General features: G+C 36.0%; 1 protein-coding gene and 1 non-coding gene across 5 annotated transcripts in view; both read right to left on the bottom strand.

Annotated features, from left to right (window-relative positions):
• Window positions 1-18,957, bottom strand: part of CASK (calcium/calmodulin dependent serine protein kinase) — a 323,187-nt gene that overhangs the window by 38,835 nt on the left and 265,395 nt on the right. For 2 of the 4 annotated variants that reach the window (XM_021932665.2, XM_021932666.2), the window contains 6 exons: window positions 15,793-15,871; window positions 7,665-7,750; window positions 6,218-6,286; window positions 3,456-3,524; window positions 2,024-2,059; window positions 147-343 (listed from right to left, as the gene is read on the bottom strand). In XM_021932665.2, the coding sequence (XP_021788357.1) occupies window positions 147-343; window positions 2,024-2,059; window positions 3,456-3,524; window positions 6,218-6,286; window positions 7,665-7,750; window positions 15,793-15,871 (536 nt within the window). The remainder of the gene's footprint in view (window positions 1-146; window positions 344-2,023; window positions 2,060-3,455; window positions 3,525-6,217; window positions 6,287-7,664; window positions 7,751-15,792; window positions 15,872-18,957) is intronic. The other 2 variants (XM_031661015.1, XM_031661016.1) reach the window with 2 other exon arrangements.
• LOC116272216 lies at window positions 16,916-17,022 on the bottom strand. Its single transcript, XR_004180941.1, has one exon. It is a non-coding gene; the product is annotated as a U6 spliceosomal RNA (small nuclear RNA).

Raw genomic sequence — 18,957 nt, 5'->3', positions numbered from 1 at the left:
GATGACTAATTTAAATTTTGTTTGGCTCGTAAAGGAAGGAATATATCAAACAGGTTTTACACTCTAAAATAATATAAAATTGGAAAATGGATGGTCAGGGCTTAGTTTTTATAATCAAGCAAAATAAAACACGCATAAAAACATACCATTCCTGAAGTTCAGGAGAAGGAATGAGACCCGCGGTTCCATTTTTGGAGTTTTCCAGTTTACCCTGCCACCAATTATGATCATCCTTACTAATAATCTGGATGATGTCACCAACTCTGAATCGAATGCCAGCTTCTTTGCAGGGGATGAGGTCATCCTTGGCTGGATCATATTCAAATTGTGCTCTTACATAGATCTATAAAACAGGAGTTTGTAAGAAAGGATGCCATAGTGATGTGAAAGAGAAGTTAGCTCTAATGTCATAACCACACAGCAACACTTACAATACTAACAGGACATCAGATGGTGAAAGCAAAAACGATGCATGGAAATACGACACAAAAAACTTCTACCGCTAGAAACAATGTACTAGTAATCTTTGATGTGTATAGCTTCAAAACTTTGCTGTTTTTATTTGGAAGGAATACTTGAAATACTTGTTTAATAAGAATAAAGACTTAATTTATGCTTTTACTATAACAGAATAGGCTTATAATTATAGAAAAGTATGCTCGCCCTTTTTTAAACCTGCATTGGTGATGCTGGCATTATGGATAAGTTGTCATGACTGTGTGGCAGCCTTTAAGCCATAAATACTAGCAGTCAGGATAGGTTTTAACCCTAAAGCAGCACATGAATTAAAACTAGCAAGAACTCTGGGTTGGTATCCTGCTGTAAAAATGCTTATATGACAACTGGCAGTGTGTCTACACACTGTTGATAAAGTTAAGTGTAACTCAAACAATTTTTTTAAAAGTTAAAAAAATAGCTTTATTTTTTTCTAATTTAGGTTTTAGGTTTGTATTTTACTCTTCTGAGAGAATAAAAATGAATTTGAACCCTAGTTTCCCCAGTGTAACACTTGAAATCAGCACAGAGCTTCAAGACATGCATAGTTCCAGGTTCTGAGTTTTATGATATGTGAATTTACTTAGGAAATAGATTAGCATTCAAGGGTTTATTATATGGCAGCATTTTATGAATTATTTGATTTTTAAATGCTTTAAGATAAGGTAATTCATATCCCATGTTGCATCAATTATACAGTCTTAAGACAAAATTATGGGTGAATTCTATCAGGTACTAATTTATACATATCTTAACACTAAATCTGATTATTTTTAATACTATATTTCAAGATAAAAATGCCATAAAAATTCTATCTCTTGAAATTAAAATTGAATATTAATGTTTAAGTCACTGTAAAACCAACCTGAAGACTTTGGAACCACTGTGTGATTTTTTCTGTTTATTTTCAGCAATCCAGCCTATAAAATTAACAAGTCTCTGTATTTGCATTTAAAATCTATACCTCTAAAGTGCTGGCAATTTGAAAGTTACTTGCCAGTGTTAGGCAGCACTTAACTTTTCATGTTTGAACTAGCACAGGCATATCAGGATGTAAAGCCAAGATAATTTATATTCTTTTCTTATTTTTCATTGCAAATGGCTTTTAGAAATACACATGCAAATACAAACTTAAGAAAAAGCTTTCAACTTCAGAAAACTGTTGCTTAAAAATGTTCATCAGCAGGTACTTTTTAGTTATTCTTAGAATTCTAAGAATGTTATAACCTTTAAAATTCTTTTGCATGCCAGAGGCAGGCCCATAGGCCCCCCCGAAGGATGGATTCTTAACCGTTAATATAAAATTATCAGGTTGAAATTACAATAACCATCACAGCTACAAAGATGTGAGGAAAAATTCTTTATAGAGAATTAGTCATGTGTAATGTGTTAAAATGAAATGGTACAAGCTCTCAATGCTCAAATGTTATGGTCCAAAATGCAAACATTATGGGATGGAAAGGGTTAATAAAGGATTGGCTATTAGCAGCTCAGTTTAGAGAAGTTTCTATAGAGGATATCTATTCACCTGTCGTCCTTTTGGTTGGGTAGTTGATGGCAAGTCCTGTAGAATAAAGCCAACCCAGGAGAAAAATTTTCATTTATTTTTCAAGAGTATAAAGTAATTTGTGTGTTCTGTTACAATATGGTTAAAAAAATGAGCTAGATTTAAGTTGTAAAGAGATAATATACATTATTCCATTTCTCAGAAATGTTGAGTTATCAAAAAAATCAAACCCAGGCCATTTAGCAGCAAGCTGAAGAAAGCAGGTAAGTTTAAGCAGAGAGATAATGTGTTCTTAAGAAACAACTCAGCATCTTCAACACAAAAGCCACTGCAAGTGAAACAGCCTATTAAAAATAAATAAATAAATAAAAGGAGCTGTTGCCCTTTTCAACTTAGTCACTGCAACCATTTAGATTTTGAAAAATTCAATGGCTATATGGCTTTTCATCTTAAAAGCATTAAATGTTAACTGTTACGAATGAATTCCTTTGGTAGCCTATTTTAAAGTTGAAAATAAAGTCGTAGAAAATTTTCTTTCATAATTTCTCTTACTGATATACTTAGAATATCATTCCATTTGAGATAATTTCTAAATTATTTACAATTTTACCTGATAAAAAAGTTGATACATTCTCAAACGGCAAATTAAAAGTCAGGATAGAAGAATACTGCTGCATTATTAGAACTCTCAATAATTTTAACTGGGTGATAAACAGCAGTATTAGCAACAAAAATATTGCCAACCTGCACCTGTTAAGTGCTTCCATTTGTTTAAATAAGTTAAAAACAATTCTTTCTATATTCCAAAATGGATAGTTCTGAAAAAATTTAAAACTCCAAATTCAAGTCAAATATAAAGTACTTTGTGTTAAAGATGTGATAACAGCGTGGCTTAAGTGCAGTTTGAAGCCAGTTCTTTTTGCTTTTCATATCCAGGCAAGGCTTATAATTCACAAAAATATGTGCACGTACCACAATAACAGAGGGCACACCAATTCGTAAACTTAGATAGCGGAAACTAAAACATGTTGCTGATATCACTCAGAATAGAAAACTACAAAGCCCAAGAATACCCAAATGCCTACTCTGCAAAATTTTTACATTTATCTTTTTCAAATTAAAAAATATTTAGAAGTTTAAACAAATTTCCATTTACATCGTTTGTATAGGTTTGAGCAAAGAAATACATACAAGTGGGGTGGCATAGAAATATTTTTAGAATGACCAAAGCAGTATTGAACTACATTTCTTCAAATTTAACTGCTGAAGGGAATTTTTAATGAGAAGGAAATGTTAAAAAAGATTTTCCAGGAGTAAAGTGCATTGTAGCTGTAGTAGCCTTGTATATCAGCAGAAGACACTATTTCCACTGAACACATGTAACTAGAACACTCATGGCAGGTGAGCACCAACAAAATTGTCACACTTTGCTGTGTGGAGCTAAAGTTCTTACCGAAACAGAATTGTTAGTGCTGCTATGACCATTAGCTGGGGACTGTCTGGAAGTGGAAGGGGAATCTCTCTGAAATAAGACACAAGGTTCATTAACACAGAACACCAGCACAGAAACACAGAGATATTTACATCAACAGTAACAACCACAGTCTGACAACCATTTCCTTTGAGGTTTGAGCTGCATAAGTGCCATACTGACTTGCTTGCATGATTTCACAGAAGTATGAAAAAAGTTTTGCAGTTCGAAGGCTCACATATTATAAGTGATGACCGTGTCATTCATTTTAATCAATTCTTTCCTATCTCTAACATTCTATACCTTTTCTTTCTTTTAATGAGACCTAGAAGAGTGACTTGATATTAAACCCTATCAAGTATAAGATGACAAATATTACTATAAAATTATTGTGCTGAAGATCCCAACTGCCTAATTTTTATTAAAGATTAGGTTTGAAAAGCATTTAACAATTTTTAGTACCTCAGTGTCAAGAGTTACTAACTGACCCAATCTGAAGAGAAACAAACCTAAGATTTCACATGTTATAATTCCTTCAGAATCTTTCTATTATAGAATAAATATTATTACTAGTAAGGGTAAAAGAGATATACATCAGAGAAGAACTCTTTTTAAAGACCATTTTAGTAGATTGATTAAAACAACGATCTCAAGCCTATAATAATATTACACTTCCGGCAAAGATCCTAGGAGCCACAGCCTCTCTACCTATATCCAGGCTCCTCCATCGCTTGCTTTCTCTCTACTATTCTACACACTCAAAATATTTTCCAGGCTCCATTCCCTTAGTGTCTAAATCAACTTTAATGATAAGAACAAGGAGAGGTAGGAAATAAGTACTTTTAAATTTTTGTTTCTGTAGAGTTCTTTTAAGCCTTAGAAATGTGCATGTCTCTTTAAAAGACATTTGTTTTTTTCCCTAGATGACTTAAGAGCATTTCTAGAACCTGTTAGCCTTAAAGGTAATGAGATCCCTTAGAAGAGCATTCTCATATGTTAGTGAGCAAGACTGATCTCCAGGTGCCACCCGCAGAGACTCAAGTCAGTAGAGCCAGGGTGAGGGGCAGGGGTCTACTCTTTAACCAAGGACCTGGGGGATGCAGATGCAGGTGGCCAGAGAGCCTTCTTTTTTTTTTTTTTTTTTTTTTGAAATATTGCCCTAGCTGGGAAGAGTCCAACCACAAGCTTGAATTCTGCCAGGGAACACGAGGGCCAAAAAGGCTGGGGATGGAGCTAGGAGAGAAGTATCATTATTTTTCCTACTATTCAAAGGCAAAGAAGGTAAGAGGGGTTCTTTTTACTCAAGAACATAGAATTTACATCTATGATACTGGTTCCACCCCAAACTAGTTCGACCACTTAAAAAACAAAAGAGAAACTTACGTTACATTAATAACTAACAGTACCTTCTAGTTAGTTAGCCAAAAAGACAAAAATCAATTGTATTTACTAAATTTCTTCAACAGATGAGAAATGATGTAAGGACATCTGTAATTCTAGAATATTAAAATTATTTACATAAAATGTTAAGTGTGACATTCTTTGTTTCCCAGCAAAGTTTGTGCTCTAGGTAACAAATTTCAATGCTCTGAATCCTGGAACAGAAGCAATTCTGCATTTTCTTTTGAAATATACTATTAATTGAAGTTCCACAAAAAGCCACCAAGAGGAGCTCAAGACCCGTTATAACGGACACCTCAACTGCCATGGCTCACCAAAAATACACTTGACAAAACTACACATTTTAATATGTATCTGCAATAGGTTTTAAAAAAATATGAAGCCTCTGATTTTTCTTATAAAATTTACACCATCACTAGAGACTAGAAGTATTACAGTTTCTCTCTCAGGTTCTTCTAAGTACAAATCCAATAAGTTACCTGTCAGTCCTAAAAATTAACTTTAGGAAATGTGTACTTCATATTGATGCACACATTCTTAGAAGATGCACATGAAAGAACAAGCTTCAATAAATAACACTCGAGCTGAATGTGCAATGACCAAAGGATGATACCATTTATGCCCGTTTATATTTCCAATATAAAAAGAATAGATTTTTGAATCTCATTTAATAACTAACACGAAACTGAATAATATAGGTTAGAAGAACTATAATTTCTATAAGATAAACCTATTTTAAGAAAGAAACTTTGGGGCTGTATTACTCTAGAAAACTTACTTGTTTACAGATGACATACCATTCTAAATTTAAACAATTTTACAAAAGGTTGCAAAAGCCTATTTCCCTCTAGTGAAGTCAATTATCAATTCATTGCAGACTTAACTTCCATCTAGAGACTTATCGCAATTATATGAACAACTCTATCTCAACAGAAATAGATTACTTCTCAGATTCTTGGAAAGAAGAACTATCTATGTGATTTCTTAACAAGGGAAGTGAATGAACTTCCTGGAAATATTATTGCAATTATGGCCTTTAGTTTCTTTCCCTCAGACACTCCGTTTTTTCCTTATTAAGCCTTATGTCATTATTTATAACTTCTCTACATTTTGCTCAGATTTCAGCCTGCAAAAAGTTCAAGTGCTGAGGAGATCCACATGGAAGCAGGGCTGAGTAGGTGGATGGGACCTACTCTGTTCCGTTATCTTTGTTGTAAAATTGGTGTGCAGTGATCTAACAGCACAGGCAGAAACAATCTCCCAGAAAGCAAAAACATACAGCCATCAGCAGACAGTTAGTTAAGAACTCAGAGGAGATGGGGGTGGTTTGTTAGAGTCATTACCTCACAGGATGAAGACTGAGTACGGTAACTTGGCACAATCTTGAAGGTAATACTTCCCCGCATTTCCCTCTGGAGAGGGGGAAAAAAAAAGATAGAAAAGTTTTCTTACAAACAAATGTTCGCAAAACCATGTAAGAAGCCACTCAAAATATGTGGGGGCAATTAGCACAAGCCATCTGAGAGCACATAGCCCAACAATGAAACCTAGTCATGAAGCAGGGAGTTAACAGTAGAGGAAGTTCCTGGGAAAAGCCCAGCAGCCAATTGCCTTACTCATACAGCAATGGTCTCACAGATCTTCAATAGTCACCTTTTTATAGACATGAATACAAAACTTTCTAAGTGACATGCCTTTCAAAAGTGAATATACATTGAATTAGATAATAAACTAGGTAATTACATAAAAATTATATTGAGTATGCCACATTATAATGGTATACCCCATCAAATACGCTTTTTACTTTTTAAAAATTTTTATTTATTTATTTTGAGAGAGTCTTGCTCTGTCATCCAGGCTGGAGTGCAGTGGCAGCATCTCAGCTCACTGTAACCTCTGCCTCCCAGGTTCTGGTGATTGTCCTGCCTCAGCCTCCCAGGTAGCTGGAATTATAGTCATGTGCCACCATGCCCTGCTAATGTTTGTATTTTTAGTAGAGACGGGGTTTCACCATGTTGGCCAGGCTGGTCTCGAACTCCCAACTTCAGGTGATTCGCCCACCTTGGCCTCTCAAAGTGCTGGGATTACAGGTGTGAGCCACCGCACCCAGCCACTTTTTGCTCACTAATTTTGGCTTTAAAAAATTTTTTTGGTGAGTCTGTAAAGTTTATTGCATACTTAATAGGTATTCATAACCTGGGGGCTACTACACTGCAGTGGGAAAAGGGACCAGAGGCCCAAAACACCTCTGTCTGCTTGCTATGACAATCAACACAGGCAAAGGCTGTCATTTTGCCTTTTTTAAAAATTCAAAGCCTAATTCGAATACAGATTTTGAATATGTATGGTCAAAAATGGCCTGGTCTACCGTGGCTTTCCTCCCTTCTATGCTGTAGAGAAATCCACGACAGCTGGCTATGACTCAGCTCAACAGGAAAGAGGTTTCTGACACTGCTGATGTCAGGAGAGTTGAGGTCAGTGAGAAACTAGTTCACATGTATAAACGCTGAAAAGGTTTTCTTTAAACATCTGCTTAGTAAGAAACAGGAGATAAAGGATAAAAGGAGAGTGTTAAAGCCTACATTGCTAAAGACAGGCAAAATGTTTGTAAACTCTTGTATTTCAACATTTTTCTAGTTGTCAGTTTTGTGAATGTTATATAAGTTCAAGTCCACATAAATATGGTACCAGAAATTCTCTGATTACAGAATACTCCTCATTTGTGTATTTAAAAACAAGCTAACAGAGTAAAAGTCAATTTTAGGAAAGGAAAAACTTTCATTTACTTACAAGCATTTTTTGCAGCTGTTCCACTGTTTGGTTGGCCACACTGATGCCATTGATTTCTCGAATTTCATCACCAACGTGAAGTGTACCTAAGAAATTATATAACATTATAAACATGAAATGATATATGCTTTTATAGTAACAAAATCCAGAGGCATTAATGTAATTTTTAAAAACTAAGTTGAATATTGAGGGCCAATATTTCAGAGACAGACACAAGTTTGGTTGCAGCAGAATTATTTAACTCATGTAGTAACCTCATCAAAACAGATATATCTACTTATGGAAGGCACAGTTTTGATGGATGGCTGCAGAAATCTGTTTATTTTTCTGAGAGAGGTGGTATGTATAGTGGTTTAAAAGTATGGCTTCTGGATCCAGACTGCCTGGGTTCAAATTCCCGCTTCCTTGCTTACTAGCTTTAAGATCTTGGGTAAATTACTGGAACTCTCCATATCTCAGTTTTTACACTTGTAAAATGGAGATGAAAACAGTACCCATCTCATGGATTGTTTTAAGAGCTAAACAAATTTAATATATGCAGAAGGCTTAGAACTGTTCTTGGCGCATACCAAGCACCATGTCAGTGCTTCCTGCTATCGTTCTCTGCCAGATATGATACGAAGGTTGTTAATTTTCCAAGAGTTGTGACATGATAATATCTACATAACAGCAAGTTCCGTTAAACATAATTTAATCTTTGGTTGGCATTTCAGCATCTTGTAATACTTCAGCTAGAAAGAAATGACCAAGAACCAATGCGTAGAGTGTTATTTACAATTTTGCTTCCTTATTTATAAATCGTGCACAAATTTACATACTGACCTGGCTTCATTACAAAAAGATAACTCCGCATGCAACAATTAAAGAATAAACATTCATCTTAAGTACACATGGGCGATTTATAAAAATGATTAAAGTGCTATGCTATAAAGCAAGTCTCGACAAACCTCAAAGAAATGGTGTCATACAGACTACATTCTCCAACCACAATGCAATTAAGTTAGAAGTAAATTACAAAAAGATATACAGAAAATCCCGTAAGTGTGAAAAGTAACAGAAAATTATAAATAACTTATAGGTCAATGAAAAGTATCATAATAGAAATGTAAAAATACTTAGAATTGAGTTATAAAAATGCTTCATATCAAAACTGGTGGGATACATTAAGACAGTATTTACAGGGAGAGTTTAGTCTTAAATGCACACATTAGAAAAGAAGGCTGGGCCAGGCACGGTGGCTCACACTTGCAATCCCAGCACTTTGGGAGGCCGAAGTGGGCGGCTCACGAGGTCAGGAGTTCGAGACCAGCCTGGCCAATACGGTGAAACCCCGTCTCTCCTAAAATATAAAAATTAGCCATGTGTGGTGGTGGGCACCTGTAATCCCAGCTACTTGGGAGGCTGAGGCAGGAGAATCGCTTGAACCCGGAAGCAGAGGTTGCAGTGAGCACAGGTCGCACCATTGCACTCCAGCCTGGGCGACAGAGCAAGACTCCATCTCAGGAAAAAAAAAAAAAAAAAAAAAGAAAAAGAAAAGAAGGCTGGGCATGGCGGCTCATGTCTATAACCTCAGTGTTTTGGGAGGCTGAGGCGAGAAGATCACTAGAGGCCAGGAGTTTGAGACCAACCTGTGCAATAAAGCAAGACTCTATCTCTACAAAGTATTAAAAAAATTAGCTGGGTGTGGTTGCTTGTAGTCCTAACTCAGGAATCTGAGACAGGAGGATTACTTGAGCCCAGGAGTTTAAGGAGGTTGCAGTGAGCTATGATTATGCTACTGCATTCCAGCGGCTGATGGAGCGAGACCCTGTCTCAAAAAAAAAAAAAAAAAAGAAAGAAAGAAAGACTGGAAATAAATGAACTATGTGTCAAATTTGTAAAGTTAGCTAAAACTAATAGAAAGTTAAAAAAAAGGAGATAATAAAAATTAGGTCATAAAACAATGAAACAGAAAATAAACATATAATGAAGAGAATGAACCAAACCCAGAGTGGGTTTCTGAACAAACCTCTGGCAAGGTTGATCAAGAAAAAAAGAGTAGGCACAAATAAACAATACTAGAAATGAACAGGGGACGTAATGACAAAGACGGCAGAGAATAAAAAGGTGAGAGAATACTATGAAGAAGCTCTCTGCAATAATATTTTAAAACTTAGATTTTTTAAGGAAAATGTAATTTACCAAAACTCACTCAAGAAATAGAAAGCCTGGATGGCCTTTTAATGTTAAAGAAATTGAAGCAGTTGTTAAAAAACAAAAACAAAACTTTCTTAAAACTAAAAACCAAAACGCCAGGCTCTGATACTTTTATAGGCAAGTCCTACCAAACTTTCAAGATACAAATCATTCCAATATTATATAAAGTCTTTCAGAGAACTGAAGAGGGAATACTCTCCAAGTCACTGTATGAGGTAGATATAACTTTGAAACTAAAATCAGGCAGAGATATATAAGAGAGGAAAATTAACTATGGGCCAGTCTTACTCATAAATGCAAATAGTGAGATCTTATAAACAAAACATTAGCACACGGTCAGGCAGTACATAAAAAAGATAATATGTAATGACTAAGCTGAGTTTATCGGAGAAATGCAAGGGTGGTTTATCATTAGGAAATCTTTAAAAGACATTCACCACATTAACAGATAAAAGGAAAAAAACAAATGATCATCTCAGCAGATACTGAAAGAGCATTTGATTAAATTCAAAACCCATTCCCATTTAAAATGCTCAGCAACTACAAATATAAAGGAACTTCTTTAGCCCCATTAAAAGGTATGTACTAAAAATCTACATTATTCTTAATGAATAAATATTGGAAAGGTTCTTTTTTAAAAAAACATTTTTTTTTCCCCTAGAGACAAGGTCTCTCTCTGACACCCAGGCTGGAGTACAGTGGCGTGATCATAGCTCACTACAGCCTCAAAACTCCTGGGCTCAAGCAATCCTCCCACTTCAGCTTCCTGAGTAGCTGGGACTAGAGGCGAGCACCACCATGCCCGGCTAATTTTAAATTCCTTTTAAAAATAAGAATATGACAGGATGTCTACTATACCACTCCTTGAAAGACTGCAGGTCCTAGCCAGTGCAGTAACATAACAAAGAGAAGTTAAAGAAATAATGATGTTCCCCACTGTCAATATCAGACAGATCAACGAGACAGAAGGTTAACAAGGATATCCAGGACCTGAACTCAGCTCTGCAACAGGCAGACCTAATAGACATCTACAGAACTCTCCACCCGAAATCAACAGAATATACATTCTTCTCAGCACCACATCACACTTATTCTAAAACTGACCACATAATTGGAAGTAAAGCACTCCTCAGCAAATGTAAAAGAACAGAAATCACAACAAACTGTCTCTCAGACCAGAGTACAATCAAATTAGAACTCAGGATTAAGAAACTCACTCAAAACCACACAACTACGTGTAAATTGAACAACTTGCTCCTGAATGACTACTGGGTAAATAACAAAATGAAGGCAGAAATAAAGATGTTCTTTGAAACCAATGAGAACAAAGATACAACATACCAGAATCTCTGGGACACATTTAAAGCAGTGTGTAGAGGGAAATTTATAACACTAAATGCCCATAAGAGAAAGCAAGAAAGATCTAAAATCGACACCCTAACATCGCAATTAAAAGAACTAGAGAAGCAAGAGCAAACAAACTCAAAAGCTAGCAGAAGACAAGAAATAACTAAGATCAGAGCAGAACTGAAAGAGATAGAGACACAAAAAACCCTTCAAAAAATCAATGAATCTAGAAGCTGGTTTTTTGAAAAGATGAACAAAATTGATAGACCGCTAGCAAGACTAATAAAGAAGAAAAGGGAGAAGAATAAAATAGACACAATAAAAAATGATAAAGGGGATATCACCACCGATCCCACAGAAATACAAACTACCATCAGAGAATACTATAAATACCTCTACGCAAAGAAACTAGAAAATCTAGAAAAAATGGATAAATTCCTGGACACCTACACTCTCCCAAGACTAAACCAGGAAGAAGTTGAATCTTTGAATAGACCAATATGTTGGCTGTGAAACTGAGGCAATAATTAATAGCTTATCAACCAAAAAAAGTCCAGGACCAGATGGATTCACAGCCGAATTCTATCAGAGGTATAAAGAGGAGCTGGTACCATTCCTTCTGAAACTATTCCAATCAATAGAAAAAGAGGGAATACTCTCTAACTCATTTATGAGACCAACATCATCCTGATGCCAAAGCCTGGCAGAGACACAACAAAAAAAGAGAATTTTAGACCAATATCCCTGATGAACATTGATGCAAAAATCCTCAATAAAATACTGGCAAACCAAATCCAGCAGCACATCAAAAAACTTATCCACCACGATCAAGTCAGCTTCATCCCTGGGATGCAAGGCTGGTTCAACATACACAAATCAATAAACGTAATCCATCATATAAACGGAACCAAAGACAAAAACCACTTGATTATCTCAATAGATGCAGAAAAGGCCTTTGACAAAATTCAATGGCCATTCATACTAAAAACTATCAATAAGTTAGGTATTGATGGAATGTATCTCAAAATAATAAGCTATTTATGACAAACCCACAGCCAATATCATACTGAATGGGCAAAGAGCTGGAAACATTCCTTTGAAAACTGGCACAAGACAGGGATGCCTCTCCTCTCTATTCAGCATAGTATTGGAAGTTCTGGCCAGAACAGTGGGCGGAAAAGAAATAAAGGGTATTCATTTTAGGGAAAAAGAGTCAAATTGTCCTTGTTTGTAGATGATATGATTGTGAAATTTTAGAAAACCCCATACGTCTCAGCCCAAAATCTCCTTAAAGCTTATAAGCAACTTCAGCAAAGTGTCAGGATACAAAGTCAGTAATGCAAAAATCACAAAGCATTCTATACACCAATAACAGACAAACAGAGAACCAAATCATGAGTGAACTCCATTCACAATAGCTTCAAAGATAAAATACCCAGGAATCCAACTTACAAGGGATGTAGGACCTCTTCAGGAGAACTACAAACCACTGCTCCATGAAATAAAAGAGGACACAATGAATGGAAGAATATTCCATGCTCATGGATAGGAAGAATCAATACTGTGAAAATGGCCATACTGCCCAAAGTAATTTATAGATTCAATGTCATCCCCATCCAAGCTACCAATGACTTTTATTCACAGGTGAGGAAAAAGCTGCTTTAAAGTTCATATGGAACCAAAAAGAGCCTGCATTGCCACAGGAACAATCCTGGCCAAAAGAACAAAGCTGGAGGCACCACACTGCAACTGAAACTATACTACAGAAATACAGTAAGCAAAACAGCATGGTGCTGGTACCAAAACAGATATATAGACCAGTGGAAGGACAGAACAGAGCCCTCAGAAATAATGCCACACATCTCCGACCATCTGGGTGTGGGCAGGCCTGGGCACAGGCAGTGGGGAGAAAGGATTCCTATTTAATAAATGGTGCTGGGAAAACTGGCTAGCCACATGTAGAAAGCTGAAACTGGATCCCTTCCTTATACCTTATATAAAAATTAATTCAAGATAGATTAAAGACTTAAATGTTAGACCTAAAACCCCTGGAAGAAAGCCTAGGCAATACCATTCAGGACCTAGGGATGGGCAAGGACTTCATGACTAAAACACCAAAAGCAATGGCAACAAAAGCCAAAATAAGCAAATGGGATCTAATTAAACTGAAGAGCTTCTGCATGGCAAAGGAAACTACCATGAGTGAACAGGCAATCTACAGAATGGGAGAAAATTTTTGCAATCTACCCATCTGACAAAGGGCTAATATCCAGAACCTACAAAGAACTCAAACAAATTTACAAGAAAAAACAAACAATTCCCTCCAAAAGTGGGCAAAGGATTTGAACAGACACTTCTCAAAAGAAGACATCTATGCAGCCAACAGACACATGAAAAAATGCTCATCATCACTGACCGTCAGAGAAATGCAAATCAAAACCACAATGAGATACTATCTCACACCAGTTAGAATGGCAATCATTAAAAAGTCAGGAAACAACAGATGCTGGAGAGGATGTGGAGAAATAGCAACACTTTTACACTGTTGGTGGGAGTGTAAATTGGTTCAACCATTGTGGAAGACAGTGCTTGGCAATTCCCTCAAGGATCACAGGCTACAATTACCATTTGACCAAGCAGTCCAGTACTGTGTATACCCAAAGGATTATAAATCAATGCTACTATAAAGACACATGCACATGTATGTTTATTGTGGCATTAATTCTAATAGCAAAGACTTGGAACCAACCCAAATGTCTATCAATGATAGACTGGATTAAGAAATGTGGCACTATACACCATGGAATACTGTACATAAAAGCGATGAGTTCATGCCCTTTGCAGGGACATGGATGAAGCTGGAAACCATCATTCTCAGCCAACTATCACAAGGACAGAAAACCAAACACCGCATGTTCTCACTCATAGGTGGGAACTGAACAATGAAATCACTTGGACACAGGGTGGGAACATCACACATGTCCCGGGGCCTGTTGTTGGGGAGTGGGGACTGGGGAGGGATAGCATTAGGAAGAAATACCTAATGTAAACTGATGAGTTGATGGGTGCAGCAAACCAACATAACATGTATACCTATGTATCAAACCTGCATGTTGTACACATGTACCCTGAACTTAAAGTATAATAAAAAACAAAAAAGAAAAGAAAAAAAAAAGAAATAATGATGCTGTGGTTTTACTGAACATATAAAAAATTATTAAAAATAGCAAACAAAAAATACATACTGGAATCTAAAACCACATATCCTCCTGTGGGAGTGCTGTACACTCTCTACGCCTATAAAGATTCCTCCGAAAGCAGCAATGATGCCAGACATCATGTTGCATACACAGTGGTCTCCTCTTATTCTCAAGAGGAGAATAAGGCACTAAAATGCTTAGAGTGTTACTTCTTGCTCTCCGGGGTAAGGAAAGAGGTGTTAAGTACAAAAATAACCCTATCTCAAAGACAGAGCGTCTGCCAGAAGAATCATTTTTGGAACATCCTCTAAATACTAGTGCATATAACTCAGTCCTTTCAAAGAAAAGCCTAAATCCACACATCCAAACCCTGCCCATCCTTGAGAGTTAACTGAAGATGCACCTTCTTAAAAAATCATTGTTCAAGCTGGGCAGGGTAGCTCATGCCTATAATCCCAGCACTTTGGGAGGAGGCAGACGGATTGCTTGAGTTCAAGAATTGGAGACCAGACTGGGCAACATAGTAAAACCCCATTTCTACAAAAATATCAAAAGTTAGCCAGGCATGGTGGTGTGCGCCTGTGGTCCCAGCTACTCAGGAGGTTGAGGTAGGAGGATTGCTTGAGCCTGAGAGGAGAGGTTGCAGTGGGCCAAGATTGTGCCATTGCACAGCCTGGGTGACTGAGCCAGACTTTGTCTCTGAAAGAAAAAACCCCACATCATTCTTTGTCTATTCCAGTTCTTAGTGAATTCTCTCTACAGAATGACTGCACTCACTATGGCAGGTATTAATAATTTAATCATTGATTTGACATCTCTTACCATTTAATTTTTATATTATTTAACTCTATGATGTCCTAATTTATAAATAGCATATCTAATTCCTAAATGAATGAGATAACAGTTCTTAAATGGTTATTTATTTACATACATCTTGTACTCTAGAACAGATGTCTCTCCTACATCTTGAGGCCCAGTGTAATAATTTGCTTTATCTCCCGTGGTCCCCATAAGTTGTAATCTAACAGTGATACAGAGATGCTCCGGCTAACAGAACTCTAATATACTGTCCCTTCATTATCTACATGCTGGAGCATGTGCAGATAAATAAGAAACAATGGAGGCCAATAATGATTAAAATCAAAGATGATTTTAAAAGATCCTTTATATGTATCCTTTATACTTTGTTAGCTGGGTGTGATGACATGCACCTGTGGAAAGCTGAGATGGGAGGACTGCTTGCACTTAAGGAGCTCAAGGTCAGTCTGGGCAACATAGTGAGACCCCATCTCAAAAACAAACCAAACAAACAAAAACATTTTCTTCACTAGGCTACAGGGGAAAAAATTAAGGAAGGCAAAGAAAGAAATATATATGAAACTTACCTTGCCTGTGAATCATGCCCCCATGCATAATTCTTGCAACAATACAATGATTTAGTTCATTCATTTTTAAAGTGATTCCCTGTAAAAAAAAAAATAAAAAGTTCAGTAAAAGTAGAATTACTATGATAGTACTTCTCTTAATATTTATGATTTTGCGGTAGGCTATAATAGAATACATACATTTTATATAATGCTTTTAACACACTATTTTCTTTTCTTTTTTTTTGAGACAAGAGTCTCATTCTGTCACGTGCAGTGGCACGACTGCAGCTTACTGCTACCTCCACCTCCAGGGTTCAAGTGATTCTTCTGCTTCAGCCTCCTGAGTAGCTGGGATTAAAGGTGCCTGCCACCATGCCAAGCTAGTTTTTGTATTTTTAGTAGAGATGAGGGTAAGGAAAGAGATGGTTCACTATGTTGGCCAGGCTGGTTTCAAACTGCCGACCTCAAGTGATCCACCTGCTTTGGCCTCCCAAAGTGCTGGTATTACAGGTGCGAGTCACCATGCCTGGCCGATAGTGCTTTTAAATCTTCTAATTATCATTATTTTCCCTGTTGCTCTATTTTTAATGTTGCCTATTATTTTTAAAAACAGTTTTTATTGATATATTATTGACATACACATATTTAAAGTGTACAATTTGATAAGTTTGACATATGTATGAAACTATGGCCACAATCAGGATAGTGATATATCTATCATTCCCAAAAGTTTCCTCATGCTTGTTGATAATATTCTCCCATCCCTCCATACCCTCCCCACCACATCCCTAAGCAACTACTAATATGACAATCAAAAAGCTGATAATATAGTTGTCGACCAGTCAAATGCTGATACAGTCAACTTTTGCTGACTACAGATTTGTTTGCACTGTACATAAATGAAATCATACAGTATGAACTCTTTTTTGTTGCTTTTTTCTCTCAGCATAATTATTTTGAGACTCCACCATGCTGTTGCATGTATCAGTAGTTTGTTCTTTGTTCTTGCTGAGTGGTATTCCATTGTATGGATGTATCAGTTTATCTACTCACCCACTGAATTGTTTTCTGGTTTGGGCTATTATAAGTGAAGCTGTATTCCTGGGTTAATCACCATTTACTCATAACATATATATATATTTAAGATCTGGAACACTTCATGCATTCATATGTCATCCTTATACAGAGGCCATAATAATATTTTCTTTACTGTTTATATTTCAGTATATATGCTGCTGAAGTGAGCACATATTAACCTTTTCATATATTGTTGGATTTGCTTTGCTAAGATTTTGTTTAGAATTTTTACATCTACATTCATGAGGGATACTAGTCTATAGTTTTCTTTCTTTGTAATGTCTTATCTGGTTTTGGTATCAGGGTAATGCTGGCTTTCTAGAATGAGCTGGGAAAAATTTCTTCTTTTTCAATGTTTTGGAAAGAGTTTGTATAGAATTGGTATTATTTCTCTATTGTATGTTTGATAGAATTTATCAGTGAAGCCATCTTGACCTGGAGTCTTCTTTGAGGAATAGTTTTTAACTACAAATTCAATTTTCAAATAGTATTGGGCAATTCAGTTAATTCCTTCTTAAATGAGCTTTAGTAGTTTCTGTCTCCCAGGGAATTTTTCCATTTTATCTAAGTTGTTGAATTTATTGGCACAAATCTGTTTACTTCCTTATCATCTTTTTTGTATCTGTAGACTCTGTAGTGATGCCCCTTCTCTCATGCCTGATATTGGTAATTCATGTTTTTTCCCCCCGATCGTATAGTCATTTTTCCTGATCAGTCTGATCTTTCCAAAGAAAAAGTATTTTTTGTTTTATTGATACTCTATTGCTTTCTGTTTCCTATTTCATTAATTTCCACTTCAATCTTTATTATTTCTTCTCTTCTACTCATTTTGGGTTTAATTTACTCCTTTTTGCCCTAGTTACTTTTAAGGTATAAGCTGAAGTCATTGATTTGAGATGTTTCTGCTTTTCTAATATAGGTGTTGAATGGTACATATTTCTCCCTAAGTACTGCTTTAGTGGTATCCTGCAAATTCTGATATACTGTGGTTCATTTTAATTCATTACAAAATGCTTTTTAATTTCCCTTTTGATTTCCTCTTTAGTCCATGGGTTACTTAGAATTGTGTTATTTAGTTTTCAAGTAATTGGTGATTTCTCTCTGTTATTCATGTCTAATTTAATCCCAGTGTGGTCTGAGAATATACTTTGATATCAATAAAGCTACTCCAGCTTCCTTTTGATTAATGTTTTCATAGTATATCTTTTTCTATCTTCTTACTTTTATTTATTTATTTATTTTTTAAGAGATGAAGTCTCACATTGTCAGGCTGGAGCACAGTGGTGCGATCGTAGCCCACTGCATCCTCGAACTCCTGGGCTCAGGTGATCCTCCTGCCTCAGCCTCCCAAGTAGCTGAAACTACAGGCATGCACCACCAAACCTGGCTTCTACCTTTTTACTTTGAAACTATTCTTTGTGTATAAAGTGCATGTTTTACAAGTAGAACATGATGATTGATACAGTCTGGTATAAATATATATTCTTGCTATTTGACTTCTATTTGTTCCACCTGTTCTATGTTATCTTTTTCTGCCCTTCTTTGTATTATTTTTTATTCTGCTTTCTCTCCTGTGTTTTCTCTCACAACTCTTCATTTTATTGTTTTAGTGGTTGCATTAGGGTTTATAGCATCTACCTTCAACTTGTCAGTGTACCTTCAAGTGATATTATACCACTTCACATATAGTATAAGAGCCTTACAATAGTATATAGTACTTCTATGTCTTTCTTTCTGACCTTTGTGCTACTGTTGTCATACATTTTATTTTTCCATATACTATAAACTATGAAACACACTGCTGTTTTTGTTTAAATTGCCAAATAAGAGATTGAAGTAATAAGAAAAAGAACTTATAGATTTACCCACATAGCTATCATTTCCAGTGCTCTTTATTCCCTTTTTGTAGACTCAGATTTTAATCTGTTATCATTTTCCTTCTGCCTGAAGAATGTCCTAAATATACTGTGAGTCTTCCAGTGTGGGTCGGCTGAATTCTTTCAGCTTTGGTACGTCTGACGACATTTTTATTTTGCCTTTATTCTTGAAAGATACCTTTGCTTGGTTTAGAATTCTAAGTTGAGAAATGTTTGTTTTTAGTACTTT

This window comes from Papio anubis, chromosome X, assembly GCF_008728515.1.
Source record: "Papio anubis isolate 15944 chromosome X, Panubis1.0, whole genome shotgun sequence".
Lineage (NCBI taxonomy): Eukaryota > Metazoa > Chordata > Mammalia > Primates > Cercopithecidae > Papio > Papio anubis.
Note: the sequence above shows the minus strand (reverse complement) of the source record. Positions and strands in the feature narration are given on the sequence as shown.